The sequence below is a fragment of the Capsicum annuum genome, chromosome 12 (assembly GCF_002878395.1).
Source record: "Capsicum annuum cultivar UCD-10X-F1 chromosome 12, UCD10Xv1.1, whole genome shotgun sequence".
In the NCBI taxonomy this organism is placed as follows: domain Eukaryota; kingdom Viridiplantae; phylum Streptophyta; class Magnoliopsida; order Solanales; family Solanaceae; genus Capsicum; species Capsicum annuum.
In genome coordinates, this window is record NC_061122.1 from 2,460,774 (window position 1) to 2,472,836 (window position 12,063).

Genomic DNA, 12,063 nt, shown 5'->3' on the forward strand with positions numbered 1-12,063 from the left:
GGGGATTTAGCAGAGAACAATGCATCTTCTATAATTAATTTTGTCCCCTTAGGCAGAAATATAGTAGCTTTTCCAGAGCCTTCAATTAATTTTAAATTATCAAAGATTGTTGTAACATTTGCTTTTCTTCTAACTAAGTGGGAAAAGTATTTCTCATCTTTAAAAATTGCGTGCATTGTCCCGGTATCAATTACACAAATATCGTCACGATCGATTATTGATCCAAATAAAATTTGAGGAGTATCCATATTCTTCAAGATGAAAATATAAACAAAGTAAATATTACAGCATTACTAGCACATAACGTATTGCACAAATTTTATTTATTTACAAGACTAGTGAGATACTACTTATAGAAATGTAAACTAATACAACTTAACATAAAGTAAAACAATCAGACTATTTCATGTCAATCACCAACAGGGTGAGTAACATGTTCTTTAGAAACTACAAAGAAATCTGAGACTTCTAAGTCCATGGGCTCAACATTATCTTTAGAGAGGAAGTTTGCTTCAAGTTATTATCAGCTTTCTTAAGGAGCGCCTGATAGAGCTTCACCAGATGTTATGGAACATGGTAGATGTCTATGTGTCAAATTAATGGTCATATGACCTCATTTTAATAAGGCAAAATGCCTACTAATCTTCCACCTTTTAAAGTTGTCAAGTTGGATAAACTTGTATCTCAGGCTATAAATAGCCATTTTCTATATTAAGAAAATTGGTGGAAAAAGACTACTCTTTGTTATTTTGTTACTTTCTTTACAAAATTTATATCACGTTATCAACATGAGTTTATGCAAAAACTTTTAACAACAATAAAAGATTAGTATTTATTTTTCTTAAATAATGTCAAATATATCCAATGCGAATTTATTGGCCTAAATTTATTGGGCAAAACTTACATGTCTTGGGCATCGGATGCCAAAGTACATTTGGATGCGATGGGTCTAGCAGAAATCATTAAAAATGATAATCAGGCATCAAATCAGGACCGAGCCAAGGACATGATATTTTTCCGTCATCATCTTGACGAAGGTTTGAAAATGGAATACCTCACTATTAAGGATCCACTTATATTGTGGAATAATTTAAAAGAAAGATACGACCACCTGAAATGGTCGTTCTTCCACAGGCACATTATGAGGGGACTCATTTGAGGTTACAGGACTTTAAAAATATAACTGATTATAATTCTGCGATGTTTGGAATTAAATCGCAACTAAATTTATGCAGAGAAAATATAATTGATCACGACATATTAGAGAAAACATTCTCTACCTTTCCCACCTTGAGTATGCTCTTGCAGCAGTAGATCGAGAAATGGGATTTAAAAAGTATTTTGAATTGATTGCTCATCTTCTAAGTTGCTAAACAACATAATGAGCTTTAATAAAAAATAATGAAAGTCGACCTCTTGGTACTACTCTATTTCCTGAAGTGAATGTTGCACATGTTCATCAAATCAAGTGTGAAAAAAGCCTTAACCCTAGTCGTGGTCGTGGAAGAATTTTAATCAATCGCCTTGCAATAAACAATGGCCCTCGACACCAACAGTGTAAAAAAATAGGTGAAGCTCCTGAAGCAGTGCCAATGGAAATTATATTCAATCAGATTAAAAAAATCGTTGTACGGTCTAAAACAATCAGCGCATATGTGGTATAATCGCCTAAGTGAGTACTTGAAAAGAAAAGGTTACATAAATGATGTCATTTGTCCTTGTATTTTCATTAAGAAAACGACATCAGGATTTGTCATACTCACTGTTTATGTGGATGCCATAAATATCATTGGAACTCCAAAAGAGGCCCAAAAGGCAATTGAATATCTAAAGATAGAATTCGAAATGAACGATCTTGAAAAGATAAAACTTTGTCTTGGTCTGCAAATTGAACATTTAGCAAATGGGGTCTTTATTCATCAAATTGCCTACACCGAGAAGGTTTTGAAATGATTTTACATGGATAAAACATATCCATTAAGTACTCCAATAGTTGTTTGATCACTCGAAGTGAGTAAAGATCCATTCCAACCTCTGAAAGAGGGTAAAGAAATTCTTGGTCCAGAAGTATCATATCTCAGCTAGTTAGAGCTTCGTACTGATAACGTGATATAAATAATGTAATGAAAGTAATAAAATAACAAAGACTAATCTTTTTCCACCAATTTTCTTAGTATAGAAAATGACTATTTATAGCTTAATACAAGTTTATCCAATTTGACAACTTTAAAAAGTGGAGGATTAGGAGGCATTTTGCCTTATCAAAATGAGGCCACATGGCCATTAATTTGACACTTGGACATCTACCATGTTCCATAACATTTCTACTATATAGAAATGTCATCATTCGGACGATCAAGGTATGGCCGTAAATATGCTAACTTTCAAGGGTAAAGTGATAAGCTTCTTTTTAAAACCAAACCACGACTTTCCTTACCCTTCTAGATATTTCTCTTTCTCTCTCTCCGCAGTCCGCACACAATCATACAATTCTACTTTCTCAAGCTCTCAAACAACAAATTCAGATCCAAATAACAAAAGAACACTAGCTTCTGAGGTATGATGCTCGGTGGTTCACTATTTTCTCGTTGTTTCTCTGTCTTTAAGCGGTGATCGATAAAACGATTCAAACGACGGTACAAGAAGTTACTGGTTTTAGCTTCGGATACGACTACCATTGGGCGTATTACTTGAATCGGTTTGACAAAGAGGTAAGTTTGCTAAGTGAACTATTTTAGAGGCATATTTTTAATAACACCCTTATACTTTTCTTATGGCATTCTTCCATGGGCCAACATCTGATGATTCTCATAAATGATAAGTTGTTCTTGCCATTATCATGTGAGATTTAGAAAGAGGATTTAATTTCCCTAAACTTGTATTATATCTCGGGGTTCCAAAATGACCCCAAACTATTGACAAATCCTTCCATACCTTGATATGGTAAGACCTATAGTTGGATCTTGCTAATCATTTAGATGGAAATCGATCTCTGACTAATTCAAATGTACAAAATGTAGTATAGTACCTTGTTAGTGTAGCTGTTTGCAATTTGTTCTCGGAACATCTTTTGATTGATCTTTCTAGATGCATTTGGGAATCAGGACTTCTTTTTGGTACTTTTCTTGGACACAATACATGAAAGGAAGTCATTTTCTTTGGTGGAATGATATTTATGGAACCATCACATGATCCTTCTCTAACTGTACTTTACACTTTGATAAGTAATAAAGACACCACAAACCTACAGTATGATTGGCATGTATCCTTAAAGGAACTCCTGTGTGCGAACTTATGGCAAGTGATTCTAGCAATTGCTGATCTGAGAAGCTTTAATCCAGGTATCACTTGAGCATACAAAGATGCTAAGGCATCTGTTGAAAATGCTATATTTTCTTTACGTCCTGGTTGCTACAGAATCATGCTTTCCTTCAGTACTGCATCCTTGGACATTATTTATTGAAGAATCTTTATTCCGAACTCACCTCTTCATAAATACTTATGTCAAGTGAAGTAGTGAAATGTGGTAATTGATTTATTGAAGAATCTCGTGATATTTATTAAAAGGGCAGCCCAGTGCACTAAAGCTACCGCTATGTGTGGTGTCAGGGGAAGGGCCCCACCACAAGGGTGTATTGTACACTGTCTTACCTTGCATTTCTGCCAGAGGCTATTTCCAAGGCTTGAACCCATAACCTCTTGTGATATTTATTAATTGTGGTAATTGCAGAAGCACATCCAACGCTGCAATAATTTTTCTTTAGGTAGAACATGCTACCAGCTATTGCAGGTTAGTTGGTGATTCACATTTTTGGTAACTTCTCGACAAACTTCTTATGGAGTCATCTGCTTACATTTCCCCTTCCCCTTTGGCAGGAGAGAAGTCTTGAAAATGAGATTCTCCTTCACTATATACTTGAGCTATCTGATTTAAGCACCTCTATATATTGCTGGACCAATTATTAGCTTCAACGCATTTGCTTCATAGGTAATCATGATTCTGAGTTTTCTTTTTCCTTGTTTATGCTCTTATACTTGTGCTGCTCTGCTACGATGTGAACAATATGTGCGAAAATGCTGTTGAATGCATTTTCTTCATTCTCCTCTATATTAAGGGTCATTGGTAGTGTCATCAGCGAGATATAGCAGAGGTGGGACTGATAAGAACTGTATACATATTGTGATTACAGTCATGCTCTTTTCTGCTACATCTTGAATCTGTTCTTACTGTCTGCATTATATATGCCCAATATGCCTGCTTGCCCCGGTGCAATGTAGAGTAAAATTTTGAATCAGCACTTGTTTTGATCCAGCACTATAACCTTCTTTTTTTTTTTTTTTGGAAGAGCACCGATCTCATTGTTGCTTGATGTCTTGTCATTGTAGCCTGATGCTTATGGAATCAATGACACATTTCTTTTATTACAATGCATTTGCCATTAGGTGAGGTTATGTAATTCAAACCATTCTGATTACTTTAAACTAAGCTATGATTTTATTCTGGGTGACTGATTTTTCTGTAAATTTGCAGTGGCACATGGAAACACTTATCTCCTTTGGACATCTTCATCATCGGGTATGGAGTAAGTGTTGTATTTAGAATTTTTGAGCTACTTTAACTCTTCGACTGTTCTGTTTATATTCATAGAGAAAAGCATAATGAAAACACCTACTTAAATTTATTTCTCATAAAAATGGAGAAGTTAGTGAAAGTTCCCTCTGGTAGTAGGTAAAATATCCCTGTTGAGAGGTATTATTCTGTAAGAATAGATTCCTCTCACTCATGATACGTGGAGCTTCAATTTGTGCTCTGTTGCGTCATTGACTTTTACAGTGCCGATCCTGTATTTGACTGTTTTCAACGTTTTGTTTGAATAACTATTATCCGCTTAATGAGTCTCTGTAATTCAGACACCAACGCATGCCACTATTTGCCATTGATTGTGTTCTCCTCTATATAAGATATAAGATGATCCTTTGGATTGCTGGTTTGCAGACGATAGGATGTACAATTCATGTAATAATCTTCATGACAAAACAGGTATTGAACTTCTTGTGGCTCAAGTTTTTTGTCCTTTGGCGCTACTTTCGCTTCTGGTCACTGGTAATTTTGTTGAACTTGTGCTTTTTCTCCATTACTTTTATTACTTTCTGTATCTTATTATCCTTTCGCTTCTCTTTCATTTTGGAGGCTGATGCTTATTTGTTTGGGTGCATAAAAATACATCGACATTAGAAATTGTTAATTATGCAGGCGTCTATTACCTTTCTAGATTTATTTTTTACTTACTATTTAACCACTTTCACTAATTACCTGATAAAGTAAAACAAGTTAAAACATAGTATGTGACTGAAATTGAGATTTGGATTTCTATAGATTTCCTTTTACGAAGTGTTTCATGGACTGCATTTTCTCCATTGTATATTGTGTATTGTCTTTTGTTTAACAGGTACAAGTACTTTTCTGTTTGTCAAGCTTCAGTAAATATTTTATTTCTATAGTTTTAATGAATTTTTATTAATTGATGGACCTTTTTTATGTTTTCTGTAATTCACATGTTGTTGAAAGAAATCACATGATTTACTGAACTAGCATTTGAGGAAGCTAAAATATGGTGTTTGATTGAGATTTGTCTGCAAACATTTCATTTCCCTTCCTAAATTTTAAATGTGATTTCTTATCCAATCCTTCAGGAAATCATCAGTAACAACTTGCGTCTAAAAGTTCTTGTGTTTGTTTTTTCCTTTTTGTGATTTCAGCAGACTGCATCTTGTACCATCAAGTGCTTGCATGACCTACATTTCAATAAAGATGAGTCAAAGATTCCAATCTCTTAAGTGGAGAGATTATGTGGTGATGATTTTCAAAGAGCACAAATCTGGGTGATGGTTATTCTGAATCTTTTAGCAAAGATGGGTGTTTAACTGCCACATAATAGCTTTACAAAACTGATGAAGTTTGCATTGGAGGTTTATGAAGAATGTAAGTCAATATTGTTATCATCTGAACTTTCTTCATTTACATTCCATTATTGCCATAATTGTAATTGGGAATTCTTTTGCTGGATCATTTACTTATTTTGGTCAGTGATGTAACGCTATCGGCCATTACCAGACAATTCCAGATATGTTCTGCAGTGACATGGGACTGTTTGATTTATTAATTCCCGATAGCCTCTTCTACCGAAAAAAGAGGCTGTTGTTTAGGTTGATCAATTTGTTTGTTTGCAATAATAAAGAAATTAATATAGCTATGTGAACTCAACCTGATACTTGTGCAGGTGAGAGATAGGTGAGAGATAGCAGGTACTCGGCGTAATGGTCTATATTTCCCCCAACTTCCACTATCATCACCAAAGAAAAGTTACGTGGACTCCAATCCACTAAAGAATGTTATAGTTATTTCAATCTTAATGAATTCCTGAAAATTGTGATTAAAAACTTGATAGCAACTGACTTCAAGTTGCTTAGCTAAACAGATTTCTTCAGTTGCTATTGAATAGGTTCAATATTTCTACTGTTCATGTTGGCTCATCCATTTGCTGGTCCACACATCCATTTCTCTCTCTCTGCCCCTACCCACCCCCAAGACACGTTTTTTGACGGGACTTACTACTGGGGCCTCTCAGCCCCCCTTGAGTGGTGTATTTGTTGCTCTCTCTCTCTCTCTCTCTCTCTCTCTCTCTCTCTCTCTCTCTCTCTCTCTCTCTCTCTCTCTTCCCCCAACTCCCTCTGATCCTCCAGAAATATCTTTTGATTGGACTAAGTATTATGATCCCTTATGCCCCCTTGAGAGTGCATTTCTTGAAGTGTGACATTGTGCCGGATATTTTGATTATTTTTGTCCGGCAACCTTTCTTCTGTAGTGCGCGGTTCGTGCAATCTGTTAAGCGGTTAGAGTTCTTGTTTAGCTTGGAGTTAATGATCTTACACTATGTGTTTTGTTTATCTTGATGTTAATGATCTTACATTATGTGTTTTCAGGTTGGTGAACTGAGAGATGTTTCAAATAAAGGGAATAATGCTGAGATAAAAGTGTTTCTAGAAGTAGAATTATGCTTGGTAGTACATCACTTGCCTATTTTCTTCCCTTTTGTGATTCGCGTGTTTCATGTTTTGTCCGTAGCTTTGTTCGTCATGTTTTACTTTTGTGATTATTTAGTTTTGCGAATTCTTGCAGGATCTGGGACCTTTATCTCCACCAGGAAAGGTCAAGGAAGTAATTCTTCTGTTTTTCAAACTTTATGACCCTTTGGAAGAGAAGATAAGGTATTACATCTCGCTTCTTAATAGCAGGAATACATAACTAAGGCAGTAATTTCATGCTTGAATTGGAGATCTCCTCATTATATTTTGTGAACACTCGGGTACATGGAATGCTTCTTTGTACTTTTAATCAATCTAGAGTTCTAAAACAGACATCATAGAGTACTGAATGTTACACTGTAGTTAGCATGAAATTACAACAACAAAGGGCCAAAAGAAGAAAGACTAGGTCAAAGCTTTTGAACTTAGTGAGGATATCATACTTTTGGGGTTAATTCTCCAAATTTAATGAATTTGAAACTTGGAAGTGTTGTCATAGTCCAATTTCTTTGGGCTGCGTATATGAGAAGCCCTGATTAGGTATTTTGGTCTTTCTCTGCTTGATTTCCTTTTTGTTTGTCAGGTACATTGGGGGAATGTTTGTAAACAGAAGTAGCAAGCCGCTGGAGATATTGACAAAGCTGAATGAGTTGGCTGGCTTTTTGCCTGATGAAGAAATTGATTTTTTTGAGGTTGGTTTTCTTGTTCTTCCTACCAATTTTTCTTTTAACTCTTAACGTATGATACATGATCTTTCTGGATTTGCTACTCACAGGAGATAAACTTTGAACCGATTGTGATTTGTGAACACATTGACAGTAATACGAGTTTTTGTGAGTGTGATGTAAGTGCAATCAATTGCCAGTTGGCACTTTTGGTTTTTTATGCTTTTGCTGGTGTTGTCGAATTTTCCGTAGTTTTTTCATTTTGTTTCTTCTGCTGGACTTATTAGCTATGTATCTTTTTGCAATACTATTTTGGCTCTGCAGATGGGAGATGGAGATATAATTTGCTTTTAGAAATCCCTTCGAAATCAATGTGGTGAACAATATCGCTTTCCTAAGGTTCCCTCTTTTTTAGAGTATGGGCACAGTCGTCGGCTATATTCTGCACACTATTATAGGACAAGAGTAATGAAAGGGGACCAAGGACAAGGCAGTAAAAAATGGGGAAGAAAGAATACTAGTTGGGACAGGTCACGGGTTCAAGTCTTGGAAACAACTTTTTGTTGAAATGCAAGATAAGGCTGCATACAATAGGTCCTTGTTGTCGGACCCTTCCTATGACCCTGCGCATAGTTATTTTTATTTTTCCAGCATGCGACACAGAGGAGTACTACATTTTATCTTTTTCATTTCCACCCATTATTTGCTTGCACTTTACACGAGCCATTATTTGTGTACATATCTAGCAAAACTGAATGAATGAATGAATGATCACAGTGAGTTGATTTTGGCACTTTACCCATTAAAGTTTCAATCTTTATCTGATTTCTGATAAATCTGAAGCTTACCAATTTCATTTCACTCCATATTCTTGTCATTTACACAGAATTTTGCTGTATTTTTTTGTCTTAGTTTGAAGCTCGGATTAGTGTCATTATGGTGTATTATTAGTGGTCAACATTATTACTCTTCTGGGTTGGAAGGAAAATTTCTTTTGGTTCTTTATACTTTCCCTTTTAATGGGGAAGTACATGGTTTTAATTTGAATCTTAATAGCTTGGTTCGTTGGTTATTCGATATGGGACGAATCTTAATAGCTCAGTTATTCGACCGCCCAAACTTTCACTTTGTTGGTGAGGTGATATTAGACGAATCTTAATCGCTCGGTTGGTTTACGGAGATCACTTTCTTTTATTCCCATGGGGCGACTTCTACTACAGTTAGTATAAGTTATGACCAAGAAATTGTGAAAAAAATCATTAAATTGGAAAATATATGGGTATCTCTTTTCTTGATTGGGAAAATAGTCGGAAAAGTTAATATTTTTTTTTCTAAGACTTGGATTGGTTGTCGGAAGGACACAATTTATGTTTATGTTTTACTGTGCGTATTGTAAAGAGCAACGTACGCCATATTCATACATTTAAAACCTTTGAATTGTTGATACGTCTGTTTTAATTTCAATTATGGGGCATCATATTTACTATTGCTATTGAGAGAAAACTTGAATGCTTTCATTAAAACTTTAAATAAAAAATTACACAAATACACAACTTGTGTTTCCAATATTACAAAAAAAAACTAACTCCCTAAACATATTACAAAAATTCCAACATATAGATAGAATGTTATGTATATGTTGGCTATGTTATGTATATTAATAGGGAGAGAGAGTAAAGTAATTAAAAAAGTGGGAGAGTATAATTACTTTTAAAAGAGTTGGTATTTATGTTATTTATACAAATTTAAATGCTTGATTTGTTGGGCCTGTGCTGATATAGGTCATGCCCCTTAGTGTAATGATACATAATACCTCTTCCGTGTTAAAATACTTATTATAATTTTTTTTGGTTGAAAGTCATCGGATTGGTGGCAAGGGGTCGTCAGCAAAGCAAGACTAAGGGGAGAAGAGGAAGGTCCAAATCAAAGGGCCGAGCCAGTGGCGGAACTACACTAAAGTCAGGGGGTTCATCCGAATCTCCTTCGGCGGAAAATTATGTTATATATACATGGTTAAAATTATTTTTTAGGTATATATATTAGATGTTGAACCCCCTTCGATTAGTTTTTATATTCACTAATGAACCCCCTTAGCGAAAATTCCGGCTCCGCCACTGGACCGAGCTGTTGCCAAAGATGAGTGTGCTTTTTGTCATGAGAAAGGACACCGGAAGAAAGACTGTCCGAAGTTGAAAAAGAAAGAAAAGAGACCGCAAGATCCGCAAGATGCAAATGTTGCAGAATGCAAAAGTGATGCAGAATCAGATGTTTCCTTAATTGTTATGCCTTCAATATCATCTTATCCAGATGAGTGGATATTGGATTCAGCATGTACCTATCATATGTGTCCCATTCGGGAATGGTTTTTTGAGTTTCAGGAACTTAATGGTGGGGTTGTCTACATGGGTAATGATAATATAAATATAAATTTTGTCCTTATTTTAAGATGTCTTTTTTCTATTATATTGATATGAGAAAAAAATGTAATTTATTGTATTTTTGGTTCGATTTTTGAATATCTACATTTTGATTTTAATTCTTGAACTTCTAAACTAATTTAATCATTAAATTTAATTGAACAAGTGTTTGATTGAGAATGCTCGAGTGATTGATCACTACAAAAAAAATTCATTTGTTATTGTAGTTACCAATGTAAATAAGCAACAATTAATATGATACGTGAATGTCATGTATCATCTAGTAATATGATATTTCCATGATTGTATGCAACGTACATTTGGAATCTTATGATATGTCCATGATAGTGATACACTGTAGTTAGTTTATATTAATCTTTAGAGAAAATAGCTTGTTACCCCCCCCCCCTCCCCTCGAACTATACCCGAAAGAGTTGAGACATACCTTTAACTTTAGAGGGGTCCTATTACGCCCCTAAACTATTTAAAAGTGGATTTATTAACCCCCCCTCCCCCCCCGACGCTGATGTGGCAAGAGAGTGTGTTTTACTCTCTTTAAAGAGAGTGAGAACCGAATTTTTAATTAAAAATTAATTTTTAATATTTCTTTTTTTTCTTTATTCATTTTTAATAATTCCTTATTCATTTAAAAATTAATTTTTAATATTTTTTTATTTTCTTTATTCATTTGCTTTATTCATTTTTAATTATCATTTTCTTCATCTCCAAGCATATAATCGATTGGTTTCGACTTTAAATTCGTCGAAAATTTTAAAATGGGTATTGTTCATTGATTCTAATTTCCAGATCGTCGGAATTTTTAAAATCGATATTTTTCATTATTTCCGACTTGAAGGTCGTTGAAAATTTTAAAATTCTCCATTGTTTCCGATTTTAAGGTTATTGAAAATTTTAAATTCGGCATTGTTCATTGTTTCCGAATTCAAAGTCGTCAAAAGTTTTGAAATTGGTATTGTTCGTTGTTTCCGACTTTAAGGTCATCGAAAATTTTAAATTCGGCATTTTTCATTGTTTCCGGCTTCAAGGTCGTTGAAAATTTTGAAATTGGTATTGTTCGTTGTTTCCGGATTTAAAAATCCTCAAAAAATTTCAAAATCGATATTGTCCATTATTTCTGAATTCAAGGTCATCGTAAATTTTAAAATGGGTATTGTCCATTATATCCGACTTCAAGGTCGTTGAAAATTTCAAAATTCTCTATTGTTTCCGACTTTAAGGTCAAGGAAAATTTTAAATTCGGTATTTTTCATTGTTTCCGGCTTCAAGGTCGTTGAAAATTTGGAAATTGGTATTGTTCGTTGTTTCCGGATTTAAAAATCCTCAAAAAATTTCAAAATCGATATTGTCCATTATTTCCAAATTCAAGGTCATCGTAAATTTTAAAATGGGTATTGTCCATTATTTCCGACTTCAAGGTCGTCGAAAATTTAAAAATTCTCTATTGTTTCGACTTTGAGGTTATTGAAAATTTTAAATTCGGTATTGTTCATTGTTTCCGAATTCAAGGTCGTCAAAAAATTTGAAATTAGTATTGTTTGTTGTTTCCGACTTTAAGGTCATCGAAAATTTTAAATTCGGTATTTTTCATGGTTTCCGGCTTCAAGGTCGGTGAAAATTTTGAAATTGGTATTGTTCGTTGTTTTCGGATTTAAAATTGTTGAAATTTAATAATTGATATTGTCATTGTTTCCCACTTCAAGGTTGTTGAAAATTTCAAATTCGATGTTGTTTATTATTTTCGACTTCAAGATCGTTGGAAATTTCAAATTCGGTATTGTTCACTATCTCGCTTCAAGGTCGTCGAAAAATTATTTGCACAGAAGTAGGAATAATAAAGTTTGAAAAGAAAAAGAGATGAAAAAAATAATGGTGAA

General features: G+C 34.3%; 1 protein-coding gene across 11 annotated transcripts; it reads left to right on the forward strand.

Annotated features, from left to right (window-relative positions):
- Positions 1-2,359: 2,359 nt before the first annotated feature.
- LOC107856126 (ubiquitin C-terminal hydrolase 12) lies at positions 2,360-10,284 on the forward strand. 11 transcript variants are annotated; one of them, XM_047400551.1, is made up of 13 exons: positions 2,370-2,711; positions 3,251-3,341; positions 3,731-3,790; positions 3,877-3,988; positions 4,387-4,443; positions 4,532-4,576; positions 5,042-5,104; positions 5,764-5,983; positions 6,985-7,062; positions 7,181-7,269; positions 7,670-7,778; positions 7,862-7,930; positions 8,076-8,553. In XM_047400551.1, the coding sequence occupies exons 8-13, from the start codon at positions 5,975-5,977 to the stop codon at positions 8,103-8,105; spliced, it is 384 nt and encodes a 127-aa protein (XP_047256507.1). In that variant the 5' UTR covers positions 2,370-2,711; positions 3,251-3,341; positions 3,731-3,790; positions 3,877-3,988; positions 4,387-4,443; positions 4,532-4,576; positions 5,042-5,104; positions 5,764-5,974; the 3' UTR covers positions 8,106-8,553. The 11 variants fall into 11 exon arrangements, with proteins under 11 accessions (XP_047256508.1, XP_047256509.1, XP_047256507.1 ...); XM_047400548.1 differs by having other exon boundaries at positions 2,370-3,341; positions 5,761-5,983; XM_047400547.1 differs by having other exon boundaries at positions 3,251-3,790; positions 4,532-4,583; positions 5,761-5,983.
- The last annotated feature ends 1,779 nt before the right edge of the window (positions 10,285-12,063 follow it).

Coding starts and splice junctions, on each gene's coding strand:
- LOC107856126 (XM_047400552.1), top strand. Junction 7,063..7,180: donor TAGAAGTAGAATTATGCTTG/GTAGTACATCAC, acceptor GAATTCTTGCAG/GATCTGGGACCTTTATCTCC. Junction 7,270..7,669: donor CCTTTGGAAGAGAAGATAAG/GTATTACATCTC, acceptor TTTGTTTGTCAG/GTACATTGGGGGAATGTTTG.